Source organism: Channa argus, chromosome 20 (assembly GCF_033026475.1).
Source record: "Channa argus isolate prfri chromosome 20, Channa argus male v1.0, whole genome shotgun sequence".
NCBI lineage: Eukaryota > Metazoa > Chordata > Actinopteri > Anabantiformes > Channidae > Channa > Channa argus.
In genome coordinates, this window is record NC_090216.1 from 8,573,652 (window position 1) to 8,592,926 (window position 19,275).

General features: G+C 40.6%; 2 protein-coding genes across 5 annotated transcripts; one reads left to right on the top strand and one right to left on the bottom strand.

Annotated features, from left to right (window-relative positions):
* The first annotated feature begins 3,003 nt into the window (after positions 1 to 3,003).
* Positions 3,004 to 12,232, top strand: LOC137105307 (myosin light chain kinase, smooth muscle-like). Its single transcript, XM_067487311.1, has 17 exons — positions 3,004 to 3,176; positions 3,329 to 3,775; positions 4,644 to 4,790; positions 4,933 to 5,085; positions 5,176 to 5,304; positions 5,799 to 5,926; positions 6,014 to 6,170; positions 6,348 to 6,659; positions 6,768 to 6,864; positions 7,005 to 7,208; positions 7,679 to 7,896; positions 8,479 to 8,602; positions 9,054 to 9,206; positions 9,594 to 9,723; positions 9,872 to 9,953; positions 10,186 to 10,326; positions 11,102 to 12,232. Exons 2-17 carry the CDS (start codon positions 3,622 to 3,624, stop codon positions 11,305 to 11,307), a joined length of 2,535 nt encoding a protein of 844 aa, XP_067343412.1. The 5' UTR covers positions 3,004 to 3,176; positions 3,329 to 3,621; the 3' UTR covers positions 11,308 to 12,232.
* coasy (CoA synthase) lies at positions 12,141 to 18,670 on the bottom strand. 4 transcript variants are annotated; one of them, XM_067487312.1, is made up of 10 exons: positions 18,496 to 18,670; positions 16,413 to 17,143; positions 16,087 to 16,301; positions 15,739 to 15,870; positions 15,044 to 15,233; positions 14,460 to 14,524; positions 14,277 to 14,361; positions 13,926 to 14,023; positions 13,400 to 13,546; positions 12,141 to 13,278 (listed from the first exon to the last, which is right to left on the bottom strand). In XM_067487312.1, exons 2-10 carry the CDS (start codon positions 17,101 to 17,103, stop codon positions 13,219 to 13,221), a joined length of 1,683 nt encoding a protein of 560 aa, XP_067343413.1. In that variant the 5' UTR covers positions 17,104 to 17,143; positions 18,496 to 18,670; the 3' UTR covers positions 12,141 to 13,218. The 4 variants fall into 4 exon arrangements, with proteins under 4 accessions (XP_067343413.1, XP_067343415.1, XP_067343416.1 ...); XM_067487314.1 differs by having other exon boundaries at positions 16,413 to 17,175; XM_067487315.1 differs by lacking the exon at positions 18,496 to 18,670 and adding an exon at positions 17,632 to 18,471.
* Between the last annotated feature and the right edge of the window lie 605 nt (positions 18,671 to 19,275).

A 19,275-nucleotide genomic window follows, 5' to 3' on the forward strand; every position in this document is an offset into this window, starting at 1 on the left:
CATCACAAATGATTGTTTTTAGAGGACACTAGAAGTGCAGTTCTCTTTTGTGTCTGACTACTGGAGCTTGCTCAAGGGTCTTTTTCCATTCTTCTGAGGATCAAGCTCTTCCCAGCTGCTTCTCCACCACCATATGGATCTGAAGTGGCTGGAGGAAAACAACTCGATCCAAAAGGCTGGATAAGGACCGAGATCTCTGGCAGCGGCAACAAACTCTCCATCACCTCAGAGTGAGTGAGACTGGGGACGCTTGTGACTCACTGCCATAGGCTCTTCTGTTCTTCACATCCATTTGGATTCATGTCTTCTTCTGCCTCCATTTCCTCTGTGTTTTTCTTCTCCCCGTTTTCTGTTTCCTTAGTGCTCCAGCCAGAGCAGATCAGACTGTGAAGGACAACTGTGCTTTCAGATTTCACATGCACAGCCCCCAACCCAAGACTATCGGAGCCCCAGCATCAATTCATTTAGGTCTGTTGAACATTGAAGACTTTGAAGATGAAAATTCACAATTTCAGCTTTTTGTTCCTAGTATTTACATCGAGATATATTTAACAACGTAGAACATCTTTTGTTTCAGATCAGGCAATTTTAAGTAAGCAAAACTATTAAAACGTGTGAATGAAATGACAGTGCTCTAAATTACTACTTGTGGCTTATGTCAAAGTGTCTCTGGGCAACAAACTGAACCCCTAACAGCCCATTCCACTCCCCAGCTGTGCAGTGCCAGTCCGAGTCTGGTAGAAATTGGGGAGGGTTGCGTCAGGAAGGGCATCTGTAAAAACTGTGCCAAATCAACAATGATCTGCTGTGGCGACCCTGAACTCACGGGATAAGCCGAAAGAAAAAAAAAACTGAAGCTGAGTCTACTTTAGAGTTTATTAGAGTGGACTTCACTGATCTAGATTTATCATATTCTGCATGGTCACTAATGCTTTTTTTAACTTTAATAACAATTTTAAGTGATTGTCTATCAACTACAAGCATATTTCACTTTCTGCAATGGATTCTGAAGGAGTTTGTGGGAACAGGACACAAAATGATTAAAACATGCTCCATGACTTTAAAGGACTTCATGGGAACAGGAAATAATAGGGTTACCATAGTAGGAATACTATGTCACTCAGGGAGAAGAATGTCCGTCCCACTTGATGCTTTTCTGGTTTTAAATTCCACATAACGTTGTAAAAACTGTTCATGATTTCTGCCTGATAAGGATAATTTTCTAGGAAAGAGGATGATTAGCTATGTAGGTTGTATGGAAAGTTAAGACAGTAATAACATTATTTTCTGATAGAAATACTGTAAAGTACATAAAGTACAAAAGAGTGCAATAAAGCTTATGGCACATAGTATATAATTTTATATTTTGACCTTATAGGTTGGCCCATAGTGGTAGATAGGGTTAGAAGGAGGCACATGATTCGCTGTGGTGACCCCTGAAGGGGAACAGCCCAAAGTAAAAAAAGAATAAACAGGGAAAAGCTGCTCTTCAGATTCAAAGGCAGAATTACAAAAATGGCAAAAGCATCAGACTCTGAAAGTGTAAATAGCAGTGTAGTAACTTTGTGAATACAACCCTGATGATTAGCAATAATCATAACCTGTTGTATTTTTTTGTTAAGTCAAATGTTATGGTCCAATATCCCAAATAAGACATTCGGGCTTGAGGGTCTCTTGGGATTCCTGCAACGCAACATGGAAATGTTATGCTGAAGTCAGGACCAACTTTTAGTCATTACTGAGGAAAAGTGTGACACAATAATGAAACATCCATGATTTAGAGAAACTTGTTTTCACTTAACCCCCATCCCCCCAACACACACACACACACACCAACCAACTCATGAAGTTTATTTAGTTCCTACACGTCTTGCTGGCCTGTCATGTTCTTCTGCGGTGTAGTCACCTGACTCTGTTACCTGTTCAAATTCCTCCTGATACCTCAAGCTGAACTTATCTGATTCTGTTACTTTCGAAATGTATTTAACATTGTTTTCCTGCAGGTCAGCTGCTTGTGTTCTTGATGTCTTGTTTTTCTCGTTGTGTCCAGCTCTGTAGCTGTGATTTCCGGTTAATAGACTTTAGGACTCCAGCCTGCCTTGCCTCTATATTCAGGTCCAGACTAGCCCAAAAGTCGTGGCAAACTAATTCAGAGATAATAAACCAAATGACTTCAAAAAGTCAAGAAAAAGGAATAAATAGGAACACAATTGTTGTAGATACTGATATAGATATATTTAAATTTCGCATTGACCAGCTTAAAACGACATAAAGTTAAGGTTTGACTTACAGTCTTAGTTTCACTGTTTTTAGTCTGTGCTCTAATCTACCTTGGTCCCCTTTATTCGGTGAAAAGAAATGTGTGCGCGCGTGTTTGTTAAGACACATTTGTCGATGGCGTGAGTTTGTCCATCAGTAAACAGTTAAGCTTTGGTCAGTATCTGGCCCATTTATCAGCATAGTTTTATCACCAGGGGACATGCTTGTAGTTTAACTGAGATGAAACCACCATATGGTTCTACTTACACATACCAGTCCCTGTAAGACTTTCCTTACATTCTGTCTTGCATCCACTGAATAAAAAGTTCCCCCTTAAGCAAACACATCCTCTAATTTGAGAAACTGCCTTTAGAAAAAAATGCTATGCAATGGCTATGATTGGGTTTAAAGTGTTGCAAGTGTGTTTGGTGTTTAACTTCATAATTAATCAGCCACAGAAGTTCAGCTATTTCATTTGTTCCACATTTATATGTTAAGCTGTATAAGCTTGTTAGTGCTTCAAACATACACACAGTGTCAGAGCGCAGAGTGACCCCCACAACTAACTAATACACATGGTATTAAACATTTAAAACACTGTCTTAAAAATATTTTACATACTGTAATGAAGTTATGCTAATACAGACCTGTCACATGGTCAGTCATACTTTCTCTTACAGAATCTCAGTGTTGTTAGGAATCATGTCATCAATTTTCTTTTCTTTTTGATGTTGTAAATGTTCACAAAAAGCCGTCCTACTGGCTCGTCTTGATTCCTGAGGTTGCTCAGGCAGAGTGGCTCAACGTACAGATCGTTGAGTGTTTACAGGAAAGTAAAACGGGAACATTAAGCTGACAGTGTCAATCTGTCATTCCATTCTGCAAAGAGAAGTGATCTTTCTAAAGCCCCTCAACAGGTAAATAACCTTTGTTTATTCTTTGGTGGCTTTTTGCACAGCTGATTGCTCACTTTCTCTTTAACTTGTTTTCTCTCTCCCACACATTTCCAGTTTCTGCATGCCTTCATTTTTTCTCTTCGTGACATGGATGTTTCTCACTCTGTTTCCAGTGTGGTGGGCTGGATGTGCGTGTCGATTTTTGGCCTGCTGAAGAAACTGCCGATTTCCTGTCCACATTTGGGCTGAGAGGGGGTAGTGATTTCAGAGGAAGATTGAAAGCAGAGGCTCCTCCTGTCATCATCTCAGAGGATGTTTGAATAGAGGCCGGGCCAGTATGCAACCCTTGAGCTTCACGCTATAATTACAAAGCCAGTAAAACAAACCACAACAAGAGTGGCGGAGGGTACCTGACTGAAGAGTGTGTCAAACACAACAATTGTCCGATTAACATTTCTACTCTAGAATGAACAAGGACGACAAGAAGCCACCGACCTTTGTGTCCACTTTCCGGTTTCCCCTGAAACCTCAAGGATGGAGGAAAGAAAAGGAAAATGGTTTGGATGCCACTAAAAGCGTGGCACTGGGAAAAAACAAGCTGGGAGTGTCGTCTGCAACAGGTAAACACTTGAAACTTTTTCTGAAAAGGTCTTTTCTGCAAAACCTGGGGAGTAGGATTAGTACAATGTGCTGCATGATGAGGAGGTTGGTTCCCTTGAGGCTTGTTCACTGCTTGTCAAAATAGAGCATAGGGTGCAGCTTTATGACTAACAGTGTAACTGTGAAAAGTGTTTTTTTTAGTTGCTGTGATATAGTGTAACGGTCAAATATGTCCTTGGGAAACTGTGCTCTTTATGAGTGACATGCTCCACCAATCTGTTCCCAAAATGCACACAGCACTGACCCCTTAACTTAAACTTAAGCATAACAAATGAAAGTCTAACCCAGATCTCAGCCAAACCTGATTCAACCCCCAATCCTTACACTGAAATGCTTCTTAAAGCTGTGTGAGAAAGGGAGGACTTATGCAGAATGTCATTGCTATCATGGTCTAAATCACACACTCACACACACACACACAAATACAAACACAAACACACACGGATGACATTCCAGAATCCACTGCTGTCCACCCATTGTCACCCCCCCCCCTCTCCCCCCTCAAGCTGTAAATTCCAATTCTAAAACACACACATGCACACACAGATGCATGCACACACACGTTTGAGAGGGACGTCTGTCTGTGTGTGTTTGATGTTTGACACCATGTCAAACTCCCTGCACTTGCACTTGCCTGGAGGCAAAATGTGTTTTTCATAACATACAGTAAATGCTGCTTGAAGAATTCGGTAAAGATGTTTCTTTTAACTAAGCTGGACCCTCCTGAGTGGTCAGTTACAGAGGAAACACCAGTGTGCACCCTTTGCAATTCAATGAAGAATGTTTTAAAATGAAGCTCATTGTCCTTCACTTCTCCTCTCTGTTAAGATGCAAGACAGACAAAAGTCCAGGACCTGGCAGCGCCTCACTTCAAAGAACCACTCCAGGACTGTAAAGTGTGTGAGGGAAATGATGCTACTTTTCAAGGTGTTATCACAGGAAGTCGGCCTCTGAGCATTTCCTGGTTTCACAATGGTAAGTGACGGATGGCCATAATGTGGGAATACAATTACGGTGAAAGAAATTATGCTAGAATATGTCAAGCAAGGTTCTCGTGTATGTGTTTAAGTCTCAATATCTTATAATTATAAGGATTTTAATATTTTTTGCTCTTTAGGTGAAAGGGTACGTTCAAAAAATACTTCCTTCAGAAATGATGTTGCCAGTTTGGTTCTGAGCCACTGTTCACGTGGAAATGCTGGGATGTATACCTGCATTGCTGAGAATTCGGCAGGACAACAGTCAAGCGCTGCTGTGTTACGTATCACGGGTAGGGCAGAGGTTGTTTTATTAGAAAGTTTAACTTTTCCTGAATTAGCCATGTGGATCTGTGTAAACCCCTTTCACTCTGTTTCCAAAGAAAAAGCAACAAAGGAAGTCCCAAAACTTGAGAACCATGAGGTCACCTTCAAGTCTGCATCACGCGAAGACCCTCGATTGCCCTCAGCTTCTAAAGAGAAAAAACAACACACAGAAGGGGTGGACAAAGGTTGATTATTCTCTTCTGATAAGCTTCATTTAAAAAAAAATATTATGTAAATTGAATTATTATGTAAACTCTCCCTTCTCTCTGCCTTTTCTATTACCATTTTAAAATTTCTTCCACGAAATGAAGTAGGCTGAGAGTAGCTCACTGGAATGTGGTTCGTGTGTTTATTAGCAATTTTTTTGTAACTTTCTTTAAACATTTCCTCAATTTTAGTTGGGCAAATAATTCTGGTTGCTAAGAAAATCTGCTTTTTGCTTAGAGTTGCAGCTGCTGCACCCAAACAATACTGTTTAGATGTTTGTTACATCTCCTTTGTAGCACACACATTAAGTTCGCCTACTTCTTCAGACTCCACAGAAATCAGAGACATCAACACTGAAACAAAGGCAAAAGTAGATGGCAACACATACTGAATTAAGTAAAATATAGCTTTATGCATTTTGTTGTGTTTTGGGCACTTTATGTGAATAAGATCGTTTAACTCGTCTCTCCAGGACATGTGTATTTTCTTGACCCACCTGATCAGGTGGAAGTTCGAGTGGGACACCAAGCCCAGCTTTGCTGTAAGTTCAGGAGCAGTTGTCTCCCTGTGGCCAGCTGCTGGATTTACAACAAAGACAAAGTGAGATTTTTGCATTCTCAACCACTGATCAGTGCGTTCATATTCTGATTGTGAAACCCATGGTCTCTGACCCATCTGTCTCTTAAGGTTATAGTAGCAGGGTCGAGGATATCTGTAAGGAGCAGTGAGACCCAGAGTAGTGTGGAGATCTCTAAGGCCTGTCCACTTGACACAGGTTCTTATACTGTGATTGTACGGAACCAAAAAGGATCTGCCCAGCATACAGTCTCCCTCAGCGTCATAGGTGAATCTTTTCTCTACAGTTCTTTGACGCATAAATGCTCATGCAGCAGTAACATCCAATGAACATGCTATAAAATTACATAAAACAATCCCTGAATGCTATTGAAAAACTGCCTCAGGGCATCTTGTTGTCTTGTCTATAAAAATAAAATAATTGTGTTCTTGAATTTCTCATCAGACCGTCCTGATCCACCAGCATCCCAGCCTGTTGTTTCCAAGCTGTCCACTCAGTCTCTGGTCCTCTCATGGATGGGTCCCAGCTACGATGGAGGCGCAGCTGTATTGGGTTACGTAGTAGAAGTGAGACCAGAGGGTGCGGGCAAGGCTGGGAGCTGGACTGAGGTTTCGAGCAATTGTAAAAACACATCCTATCAAGTCCAGTCAGGCCTGGAGCCTCTGGTGGAATACCGTTTCCGTGTCAGAGCCTACAACTCAGCAGGGATCAGTGAACCGAGCCAAGAGTCTGAGTGTGTCAAGATGGCGACTGCAAGTGAGCGATGGGTTGCACTCATAAATTTTTTAAATGACAATTTGAGACAGAATGGGGTTGTATTTCATGAATTCACCTCCTTTATGTCTTTCTGTTTCCTGTCTTAAGAGGTAATAAAGGAAGATCCTGAGGTTTACGTCACAATGACTATTGACACTGATCACAAAGTCAAGGACCACTACAATGTGCATGAGCAGCTGGGAGTGTAAGTACGGATTCTTTTAAATCCCATGATTCAACTTTAAGCTCACCGATCATAGATCATACTACAGTAAATGGAACTAAAAATTGACTTACAAACACTTTTAATGTCCCTTATTTGTTTTTGTATTGAAAATTGACCAGTGGCAAGTTTGGGAAAGTGTTCCGGTTGTCCCATAAAGAGACAGGCCAGGTGTGTGCGGGGAAGTTCTATCAAGCCCGGACCACTAAGGATAAGGCAGCAGCTCGCAAAGAAATTGAACTAATGAAATGTCTTCACCACCGGAAACTGGTCCAGTGTCTAGCTGCCTACGACACCCGCTCAGAGATAGTCATGATCATGGAGTAGTAAGTATCTGTGTAGTGGAAACTCACGGTGATCTAGAAAAACAGTGTTAGTGTTTGTTATTGGTCAGTAAATCATACTAAGTTTATAATGTCTTGCAAGAGAAACCTGAGAATAAGTTACATATGCACAAGACAGTCATTAACCGAGATGTTGGCAGGAGATTTAGGATGACAAAAAGGAACACCGTAACAATCCACATGGAAAGATATGAAAACGTATTGAGAAAAACAATTTCTGCCTGTGTTAGTTGTCCACAAATTGAAAATTCAAGGTCAGTAGTTCGATTCCTGGTTCATTCTAGCCACATGTCAAAGTATCATTGGGTAAGCCGTTGAGACCCTTCGTAGTAGTCCCTTAAATGTAGCAGCTGCGTGCAACAACTTCACACTGGGATCAAAATAGAAAAAGTTATATATATTGATGGATACATGACTTTTGTGGATCTGAACAGTACCATTTGTCCGTCCAGCATTGCAGGCGGGGAGCTCTTTCAACGCATTGTTGATGAAAACTTTGAGCACACAGAGCCCACCTGTGCCCGCTACATGCAGCAGATCCTGGAGGGCATGCAGTACGTCCACAAGCAGAACATTGTGCACCTGGACCTTAAGCCTGAGAACATCGTCTGTGTGGACACCACTGGGACCCAAATCAAGATCATCGACTTTGGCTTGGCCAGTAAACTGGGTGAGTTTCATGCAGGAAACAGACTCATCTCCTAAAACTCGTCTCCTTGTAGGGTAATAAATAAAGCAAAATTCACTGAATTCATGGGGCTATTTTGAGAGGGGAATTCGCTGGAAAACCAGACTTTCCGTCTTTAAATCTTGCCGTGGCTGCTTAGTGTGCATTCTAGTAAATAATGCAGGACAGGAAATGCCATAAGTCCTTACAAGGACTGTGTATAAACAAACAGAGCTTAGGAATTGATTGTGTTGTGCAGCCAAACCTGTTGCCACTACCTTGGTTCAGCCTTGTGCATTCACCTCAAAGAATCGAATACTTCCTGCTATTGTTTGTATGATTACATTAAGGTTTCTGGCCACATATTAAAACATTCTGCATCGAGTTTAATTGATACAAATATATTTTAGTAATTTGCCAATTTCAAAAAAACAAATCAATCCTATTTATCCCGACCGTAGAGCAAAGTCAGTACAGGATCGATCAATTTGTTATGTGCCAAAAATAACTGGAAAGGGGTGTATTTCTACATCTATGTGATACTTATTAAATTATTAAAAATTTAATACTTGTCCCGTTCTTCAGAAAAGGGTAAAGCTCTGATGGTGATGCATGGCACACCGGAGTTTGTGGCCCCTGAGGTGATCAACTTCGAGCCTGTGAGCCTTGAGACTGACATGTGGAGCATTGGAGTTATCTGCTTTATCCTGTAAGTTAAACAATTGCAGCTTATTCATAGGATCTAAGACAGAAAAATGGTTGTGTGCATTTTGTGTGCACTTAAGGTCTCTTTATTCTTTATTTTTTATATCTAATATATTTTTTATATAAATATGGCTAAGTCATTTTAAAGTAGCTAAAGGTAACAAGGCCTCTATTTGCTACTTGCCCTACTCAAATTACACAAATCTAATACGATAAATAAAAAACAAATCTTCCTAAATGGCTCCACAAATGCAGATGTGGCCCCATCTGCTGGTACTGTTTTGATATTACTACATTTTATATTCTTAGCCCTATTACTGCAGTTTGTGCATGAATACTGTAGCTCCAACCAAACATTTACCAGTAAATGCAAACAAACTTTTTTATCTTGCTTGTGAAGACACGAAGTGGAGGATATGCTGGTTGTAACCAAACATGACACTTTTGTGTCCTAGGCTCAGTGGTGAATCTCCGTTCCAGGGGAACAGTGATGCTGAGACTTTAGCTCTTGTGACTGCTGCCCATTATGAATTTGACGAGGAGAGTTTTGAGGACATCTCCGATCAAGCTAAAGACTTTATAAGCTCCCTGCTGAAGAAAGACCGCAGGTTGGTTTGAGCTTCTTTTACATTATTTTTGCGGTGTATACCTACTGTATTTGATCAGGTCACCCGGTGCCCACAAACCCCTTGTAATCAAATACCACTTTAAGAAAAAATAAGATTTTTCAACTCTTACAAGAACCAGCTGCAAAAGCCTAAAAATTGACTGAGGGGCATTGATCATCTTCAGCTGATAATATCATTATGAGCAACATATATTTCTTGTAACACTTCCTGCCATTCGAAGAAACTTACCAAACCATTTGACAAGCTTTAGATATGGATTGGATGAGTAGGGGCGGATAACACATGGCTGCATGGCTATGAACTCAGGAAAACCCTGGCAGCATTTCACAGCCTTTGCTTCTCCCTGTCTGTCTACTTGCACTGTAGATGCAGGTTGTCATCAACCCAGGCCCTTGTTCATCCCTGGATGGCCTCTTTCACCCCTCTGACTCGCAGGGCTACCAAGTCCCTAAAAAAGAACAAGATGAGACGCTTTTTGGCCAAGCGCAAATGGAAGGTAACACCTCAGAAAAAATTACCACGACACTGTTAGACCAGCATCAGAAAGCTTTCTTATGAGCGTTTTATTCTAACAGCCTTTTATATCAGTTGTCAGTTGTAAGTGTAGTTTGTCATCAAGTGCTATTTGTCCTATAAACTTCTAGAAAACTGGCAAGGCTGTTTTGGCCCTAAAGCGGATGGCTAACCTCTCCAACAGGCCAGAATCTCCTGGCAGCTTCTTAGAGGGTAAGACAGACACACACACACACACACACACACACACCCACACAGACAATGCCCTCCTACTCTACTTTGAAGAGCTACATTCATATGGCAGATGACTCACAGTTTCACATTGTCACTTCAAGTTTAGCCTTTTGTGATCAGTGAGACTTTGTTCCCATTTTATTCATCATCACCCTCATAATCATCATCATCATTCATCACCACCCTCCTCCTCGTCCTCCCTCTCATCCAGAGCCAGGCTGGAGCCTAGAGGCAGAGGAGGCCATCCAGTCGCTGGATAAGCAGCTTCAGAGTGAACCTCACTTCCAGCAGACCCTGAAGGACACCACTCTTCCCAAAGGAGCAACTGCTCAACTAAAATGCGTTGTCAACGGTAAAGTGACAGAACTGTGATGCACTTCAATAACTGATTGCCCCACCACATTCTACATGGGCCGTGCACAAAGGGAAGGAAAAACAACAAAAACAAACAAAGCCATCTGCATCTTTGATTGCAGTAGAATGAGACCTAACCGTTTGTCCCTACATGAAACACTGTTTTCACTCAAACTATTCAGTTCCTATCCTCTCTGGAGCATTTGAGCATCTTTCAGCTCATTGCTTTCATTTTATAGCCTGCAACTGTCCTGTTTAAAACAATTAGTCTTATCCAGAGTCAAGTAGATCTGCTGACCAACATAAAATCTACATTAAACCTATAATTAAACCTCTTTTGGTTTATGCAAAGCAAAACATATCACAACTTTAAGCATGTGGACAGATTTTGTTACATTTGGACAAGCCCAGGGTAGCTGTGTCCTCCGCCGAACTTGGAGAGTGCTGTAGCTGCAGCTTCATCTTTAGTGCTCAGAGATGAGTGTGCATGAGTCTTTTCATCTAGATCTTGGCAGAGCGCAAACAACCGTATTTTCCAAAATGTTAGAACAAAGTTAAAGTTAGCACAATTGCAATAACTTTAACTTGAACATCTTTGCTGCCAACAAACAGGCAAAGGTTATACCTTTTCTTCCTATTCCAAAAGCACCATGGGCTTATATAATGTTGAATACTTACTGTAGTTTGCAGAAACAGCTACTTTTACCATATGTCATATTTCATTATTTATTGTCCAGTAACTATTCTGCACTAATATATTGTCCTAAACTTAGGTTACCCACAGCCGGAGGTGAAGTGGCTTCAGAATGGGAAGCTGGTGTCAGAGTCTTCCAGGGTGACTATGAAGCAATATGAAGATGGGCTCTGTTCTCTGGCTGTGGCTGATTTGCATGCTTTTGACTCTGGGGTTTATGTGTGCAGGGCCAGCAACAAGCTGGGGGAAGCAATGTGCTCTGCCAAACTGAAAGTGCAGATGTGAAAAGACATATTGTAACTGGGGTGAAAAGTAGGCACCATGAGACACTTTAGAAGGATGAAAAGTTCCTTCATTTGCGGGGGGGGGGGGGGGGGGGGGTGGAAGGGGGTTCATAGATTGAACAGATTTTTTCAACCTCGACTTGTCAGAACTTGAGTGAACATTTTTTTCAGCACCACACAAAAAGTCTGTGTATACACAGTTAGAAGGCAAGTTGTGTGTCCACTCTTTAGCCCTCCAGAATTACTTGTTTCACATGTCACCAGGTACTAGTGCACTCACAAAGTTTATAAATGCATTGTCAATATGTTCGGGTGATATCATGCTACTTTACTACTACTTTAGGAAATGAGACATGTTATTGTGATAGTTTGCACATTTAAATGAATGAATTATAGCTGTATTATAATGAAAAGCAGAATTTTGAATATGAATTTTTAAAATAATGTTTAAAATGCATTCATTTTTTTTATTTTTACATTGAAACCAAGCCTGTCATAAAATTGTCTCATATGAAAACAAACCTCTTATCCTGCTCAGGGTCACAGGGGGGCTTCAGCATATCCCAACTTACTAAATAGTCATGTTCAGATTCATCACTTAGAGGCTCCAATTATGCTAACATGCATTCATTCATTGGACTGTGGGATGAAACCAACCAAAGCAAGCACAGGGAGAACATGCAGACTCCACACAGAAAGGCTACAGCCAGCAGATAGATTCAAACCGGGGGACCCTCTAGCTGGGAGGTGGTCCACCGTGCTGCTTGTAAACAAACGTGATCGATTCATATAAACCCTATAAATGAAATAGAATGAAAAACAACTGCGCTTACCCAGAGTTGAAAACATTTCTTTTAATGTTTTGTGCCACTTTTTAAAGCATTCCACTGAGTTTTACAGATGAAAATAAAGACACTTGAAATTTCTCAACGGCTGAAACACTATGACTTAAGGATTCACTCTGCTGCTGCTCTTTTGCCCTTTCAGGTGTTTGAGCTTCTGTACAGCGCCCATGAAGGACAAGTGTCTCGTGTGAAAAATAGAAGGCATCTGTTCATTATCTTGGAAAGACTTTTAACACGCAGACAATTTCACACCGTCTATTCAGATTTATGAATGCATTCATTTAGGGCTTTTTTTCCAACGGATCCAAATGACCCAGCACTCAACATGCATTTTAAGTGTTTTCCTTTATGAAGTACTGATTATTTCAGTTTCATAATGTGAATCTTCTCCTTTCCCTTGTGTATTTAACCTCATTTAACTTGACAGCTACACTGATAGTATTAGAAGACATTTTAATCTATTGCAAACATTTCCAGTTTGTTTGATAATTAAATTTCCACATAAGATAATGGAAGTGCAACCTGCATCTTCTGTCTTATCATTGGTTGCTTTTCTAAGCTACTTTCAAAATAGATACACTAAGAAGTCATAGAAAGACAACAGAGTTGTAGTGTCATTCACTGACATGGTAGCTCAAATATTAGATTTTGCTAAAAAGGTTTGGTTTTTGATTAATTGGAACTGCTATGTGTTTTATATTATTTATTTAAACAGTATCAATTTTAAGGTATGCCATAAAAAAACCTTCTGATAAAAACAGGCCTACAATTCAAAGGATGACATTATTAATCCTGTAATGGAATTACAGTTTGCAAGTTGCAAGTTTTGCTTTTTCATTCTCGATCCATTTTTCAAATTAAACATATTTAAAAGAAAGCTATGCTTTTAAAACATGGAAAGATAATCAGGCACTGAGTTTTGGTCAAAGAAGTGAATTTGCATGTTGCCCCACAGTGGCCATTCTCACTTCTTTCTTCCTTCTAAGGCAGCATGTCCTCGAGCGGTTTGTATGCACATTTCCCAGGACACAGGTCTCAGCTAAGATGATGTTGGGAGCTATATCTTCCTACTGCCCCTCTGGACTTGTTTGGATTCTCCTCTGGAGAAGATTCCAGGCTTTTAGTACCTTTAAATTAACAGACATTGGAATCATTATCACAAAACTACTGATTTCTGCTTTATAAAAAACAACTATTTCATTTAATTCAGATACCGTATGTGAATGCTTTACTAATATTAGGTCTGACCTGTTTCCGAGTGACCTCTGGCTCCCACAATGTGCTAAGCACCACGTTGGCGTGTTCTATTTGCTTAGCGTTGGACCACTGGCTCTGCAGCCGGCGCAGGGCATCTTCTGTGGTCACACCATCTCGCTCTGTTATCCTCAAGACAGCCTGACAGAAGGGGGGAAACAAGATGAGAGTTACACACACACATTGGTAGCTGTGGGATAAAGTGTCTAACTCTGGTTCCCCCCAGTGGTAACGACCAAAAACAGAGTACCATACAGCAGGCAACAAAGCATGGGGACACCCAGCAGAAGTGCTTTAACTTCGGCAATACATGTGAAGAAACTAATTTCACTGTTATATACTGAAAGTGCTTTTCTTCACCATATCTATGACAAACATCATCAAACTGTCTTACTACGGATTCAATTTTCAGAAGTAATGAATTAGAAAGTATCTCACAAGGCAGTCAATCGCCTCTATTCTGTTACATTGTTCACACAGTCCATCAAGCCATGAGCACTTTATATAGAAATATATTAACCTCCTCCTCTGGGATGATGGTGACCCAGACCTCGTGGACCATGTCTGTCCAGCCTGCCTCCAGGAGAACTGCTGCATCCACCACACAAACCTGTTTACCTGCAAACAGCACAGGATGGTATGAACACACAGCAGGACCATAAAGGACATGTATAATTGAAATACTTAAAAAAAATTTCTTTGCATATACCTACATTTTTAGAATGGTGAAAAAAAAAATCTTGTTAATGAACATAAACATAAATTTACTTACAAACAAAAGAGAATATTTTTACACAGAGATCCAGGCATCATGTTTACCAACAAACTCTACAGTTCTGAACTACTGAGTTTAATAAAACTCATACAATACCTTTATCTCTGGCTTGGCAGATTATATTCTTCACCAGAAGTGCAATCTCTGGCCATACAATGTTTGTTAGGGCTTTTAACCGTTCCTACCAGTAAAACAGCATGTTTGGTGAATTGCTGATACATGTTAGTTTGACATTTGTGAGCCTTTAATGTTCTGAAATATTTTAACCAGTTATATTACCTGGTTACCAAAAACCTTTGTTCCTAATGCACGTCTGTTGATGGTTTTGTCTTCATTCAGAATATCTACAAAGGACACAAAAACATTCACAAGCTATTGTAAGACTTGGTGTAAAGTACATTCTGTAGATCTATTTTGAACCATAAATCATCAGGGGGGCTATTTTCGTAACTTCTGAACAATGTCAAAATGCAGCAACCAATGTTTAATCAAAACTGGATTATTGATGTTATATTAAAATGTAAAAAAAAATAAAAAATCAATACTTAAAGTAAGTAAGGGACCACTATTGCTTGAGAAAATCTAAAAATCAATACTTAATAACAGTGGATTTTAAGAAGACTGATGTCCTCTCCCATTTTGACCTTATGCTACAGTGCTCTGTTATTCTGTCAGTGAATAACTTGAAAGCCAAAGTCAAAACGTCAACTTTTATCAACTCAAATCCATAGTGTCTGAGGCACCATCGCTCTAACCTTTACTTATATATACTGTGCTCATTAAGTCAATCATTAAAGTGTTTAAATATTAAAATAAAAAGTGCAAAGGCACAGATAGCACATCTTCAACAAGCACTTTCCCACCTGACCCAAATTCTTCCACCACTCTGTGATAAGCTGTGGTGCCTGGTTGATAGACTTCATGGCCCAGCTTGTCACAGTCAATCCGAATGGCACCCAAATCCTCCAGCTGCCTGGCAATGGAACTCTTTCCACTGCCGCTGCCTCCTGTTAGACCAATCACATATGGAAGGGGAGGGAGATGGGATGTGTCCTAGCACACAAGGAATAGGACACACAAGAGCATGAGACATGGATAAAAATGATGGAATGACAAACCAACACATAGCACTAAACATGAAATCAACAAATACAATTTATATTTAAGAATAATCTGATCAGCACTTCTGGCCTCTACTTTAAAGCACAATATGACAATGCTGCATGGCTAGAGGCTGTACCAAGGTTTTATAATTTGTTTAACCAGAAATTAACTGAACACCTTTTTAAAATACTTCTGGCTGCAAGCAAGGAAGTCATCATGCAGAAGTTTCTGCAGCCAATCAAACCAACCAAAAACCACTGGAGAACTTGTCAATAAAAATCACCAAATGTACAAACTGACCTTTATCCTGAAACTGACAGCTGTCAGCATGTAAGAAATAGACTGGATAGACTTTAACATTCTTAAACATTGAATTCCTACAGACCAGATCAAACATTTATTAAATACTATAAGGCCTTTATGGCCCAGACATGACCTACTTTACAGGACCTACTTTAGGTGGGGCAAGCAAGGTTCCCAGCAGGCGAGAGCGTAAACTGGATGAACTGATCTTCTCCTCTTCTGTCTCTGTGTGGTGTGCGTCCTTGAGCAGCTGGATCTCATGAAGAACAAGAGCTGAAAGACCCTGGTTTAGCAAGCAAACGACACAAACATCAAATACAGAATCTGTCTGTCAAACCTGGAGCTACCTAATGTGGCCCAACCTAATGGGGGGGGGGGGGATTCAAATGTGCGCTAGAACCATTATCTGTGTTTTCTTTACAAAACAACAACATTTTACATGCATTGAACTGTCCGCATTGCTTATAAGTGAAGCTTAAACAATAACGTCCTAACTTACATTCTCAATGCGTTTCTTGTTAACTGCTTCGCCTCCTTTTCTGGTCTCCTCGCTAACCACAATGCACTGCAGCAGAGGGTCAACCACAGACACTCCAAAGGGGTCGTCAAGAGGCACTATCTCCACCAGCAGGGAGGGTTTGGTGTCTTGCAGGAACTCCCGTAGTCTCTGAACCCGCAGAGAATAGGGCTCGATCAGGTCCTTCAGCGCTTTTTCTAAAGCCGGGAGGAAGAGGATGTCAGGGTGGGCACTGCCTTCCGATCAGTGTTTTAACCATAAAACATAAGCCTCAGAAACATTAAAAATAAATTGTGAAAATGACTCACTTTTCAGCATTGCTTGGTCACACAAACCAATAAGAAATCTTCTGTTGGCTAGCAGGGATGAGATATTGAGTAGCGTTTTGTGGGCCCCATGGAGGCGATCAAATGTGCCCCCTACCACAACATCACTGTAAGTCTCCAGGGGTTCTAGGTGTACCTTTTCTTCAAACTCCATTATCGCTTCCTCTTTCCCCTCCAGTATTGGTAGCTGTGGGTGGAGCAGCACTGAATGCAGTTTGGGGCTACAGACATAACAGTAGCCTGTGTACTTCTGCAGACACTGACTAACCTGATGGGACTGACCTGGGTCCTGCAAAGGAAAGTCTGTAAGCACCACTTCAGGGGAGTGAGACAGATGCAGTGGTGTAGGAAATGGGCAGTTTGGGATAGTGTTCTCGCTGCTGGGAGCCAAATGAGTGCCTACATTGGTCAGCAAAACACGAACATCCAGGTGCCCGCATACATTCGCTGCATTGCTGTAAAGGCGTGTAATGAGCGTAGACAGTTCCACTACCGGCGGAATAAAAACTGGCCGAGGCTGGGTGCCACTTCCCAGGTTCAGCCCAGGATGAAGATGCACGTACAGAGTACGCTCTACCAGCTGAGAGGCTGAGCTGAGCACTGGAGCAATGCGCAGTGGGAGGGTGTGGAGAGGAGCTGTCAGGACAAGGATGCCTGTGCTGAACATGGACATAATGGCTGATGTCACAGGGATTTCACAGCTGTCACAGGATCTGAGAAGTCACAGTTAGGGGATGAGAAAATACTGAAATGGGACAAAAAGGAAAGACAAAGGCAATTGATTGCTACATTGTATTTTATTCGCACTTAACTAATAGGTTTTAGCATATGCCTTAATGTGCATTCTACTGTAACACAATCCCACTGAACAGGATAGTGAGGCGTGGTGTTAAAATATTTTAATTAGATTATTTTAGAGGGGGCTGCTGTCAAATAAAGAAATAAAAAGCCCCCCAAATCTAAAAATACAATAACTATATTAGAACTACAAATACTGCCACTATGTAGTAGTAGTAGTAGCAGCAGTGCCCACTTCCTTGTTTGTGTGGTTATGCAACAGCACACAAGAAAAAACATTTGGTTATTAAAACAGACAACAAACTCGCATCACTGCTTTGCTATTTGATAAAAATAAGTAAATACATATAATTAAATACAGATTATTACAATTTTTGCTTCTCCAATACACACAAAAACTCACTCAGTATGATGTAAACCAGCACTGGATCAACACAGAGTCTAGCTCTCTCTAGGCAGTGAAGCACAACTTGCTTTTTGCATTTTAATCAAGGTAATCATTGCAGCCAGGGGTCTGCTAACATGCAACTCATTCTTACTGTGGTGACTGATTTACTTCATGGTTTAAATCAGAGATAATACTATCAGCATGCTTGCTGTGTTTCTGTGGGGTGTCTGTTAGAATTACCTCATGTGCAGAGTGGTGACAGTGGAATGATTTACTACTTGGACAATGAGGCTCCTATTTAAGACAAGTTCCTGTTGCTGATGGCGCAACTCATTCGTTACATTGTAACAAACACTGTGACTTACCAACATTTTAAAGGAGTCACACTGAGGCCACGTTAGACTGAAATCTCTCATTTCTACAGCTTCACAAATGTCCTTTAAATTCTCTAAAAATAAAGTCAGCAGTAAAATTACACAGTCATATACTGCCGACGACGACTGTTTGTGGATATCACACGATTGCCGCCCACAGCTTTGGAACTGTAATAAACCGGATCTTGCGAGCGGCGTTGGATACTACTGTCCAATTACTAAACAAGTGCTGTGAGCATGAATACACAGTCTTTTGCACATTGGCTGACTTGTTTGCAACGAGGCAGCTGTCAAATATGAATTCCGCCAGTTTCTTTCGCATTAGCCTTCCAAGTTAAAAACCCTTGGAAAGTGATCCTGCAAGATTAAACGAAAAAAAAAACCGAACTGGCTGTATTTTGTTTACATCTGGCGCGGCCCATTAAACGTTAGCCTACAGGGTAAAAGTAAGGACCATCTGGCGAACATAGCCCAACATAAACTTCGCAATTTAGCACAAACCTACCTGTGTCGAGCAAATCTAAAGCGATGTGGAAAACCCCGACGAATCGTGCAGTACAAAAGCAAACCTGCCTACATATCTACGCATCTGAATAAATCGTTTTCTTGACTATCCTCTGTCATCCAGACAGCTAAGTCCTGCCAAAATAGCTAAGCAGCCACCACATGAACTGTACTGGTCTGTCACATGACATTGTACGTGCATTGTGATTGGTTGAGGAAACAGCTGCGAATTATGGGACATGTGGTACAGAGTTCAAAACAGTTTGCGATATTCCCTACTTCAACTTGAGTAAAGAATTCGAATGGTAATTCTGCTTGTTGTAAATATTCGTACCTGCACTTTTACTGCAGTGTTTGTGTACTATTACATCTGATTGTAATATTGTTGATAACATAGGTGTACAAGTCTAGTCCAGATGGGATAAACAAGCTTTAATGTGAAAACAGAAATAAACAGAGGGTGGTAAATATGGAGCTGATTTTAGCCACGGTGTATACTAAAAATTAGATAATCCATAATAATAGATCAGGATTTGTTAGTTTGTTATTTTTTATAATGATCTACACATGCAAAACATAATTTGTAACTAAAGATGTAAATATGAAATAACTGTAGTTGAGTAAAATTGCTGGTTGAATGTAAATGTTGTTTATAAGTGGATATGTTATCAAAGAAGCACCAATGCAAAATTTTATTTCAGCTTAATATTTTCATTGACTTGCTCACATTTTCGGTTAGCAGTTGCTTTAAAATTAAAAAAAGTGTAGTGACTAAATCCCA

Excerpts from the sequence above, each read along its gene's own strand:
- LOC137105307 (XM_067487311.1), top strand. The coding sequence starts at position 3,622 with ATGAACAAGGACGACAAGAAGCCACCGACCTTTGTGTCCACTTTCCGG. Across the intron at positions 5,927-6,013 it reads GGATTTACAACAAAGACAAA|GTTATAGTAGCAGGGTCGAG; the intron begins GTGAGATTTTTG and ends CTGTCTCTTAAG. Across the intron at positions 9,724-9,871 it reads TGGCCAAGCGCAAATGGAAG|AAAACTGGCAAGGCTGTTTT; the intron begins GTAACACCTCAG and ends ATAAACTTCTAG.
- coasy (XM_067487312.1), bottom strand. The coding sequence starts at position 17,103 with ATGTCCATGTTCAGCACAGGCATCCTTGTCCTGACAGCTCCTCTCCAC. Across the intron at positions 14,362-14,459 it reads CAAAGGTTTTTGGTAACCAG|GAACGGTTAAAAGCCCTAAC; the intron begins GTAATATAACTG and ends TTTTACTGGTAG. Across the intron at positions 13,547-13,925 it reads CCATCATCCCAGAGGAGGAG|GCTGTCTTGAGGATAACAGA; the intron begins GTTAATATATTT and ends CCCTTCTGTCAG.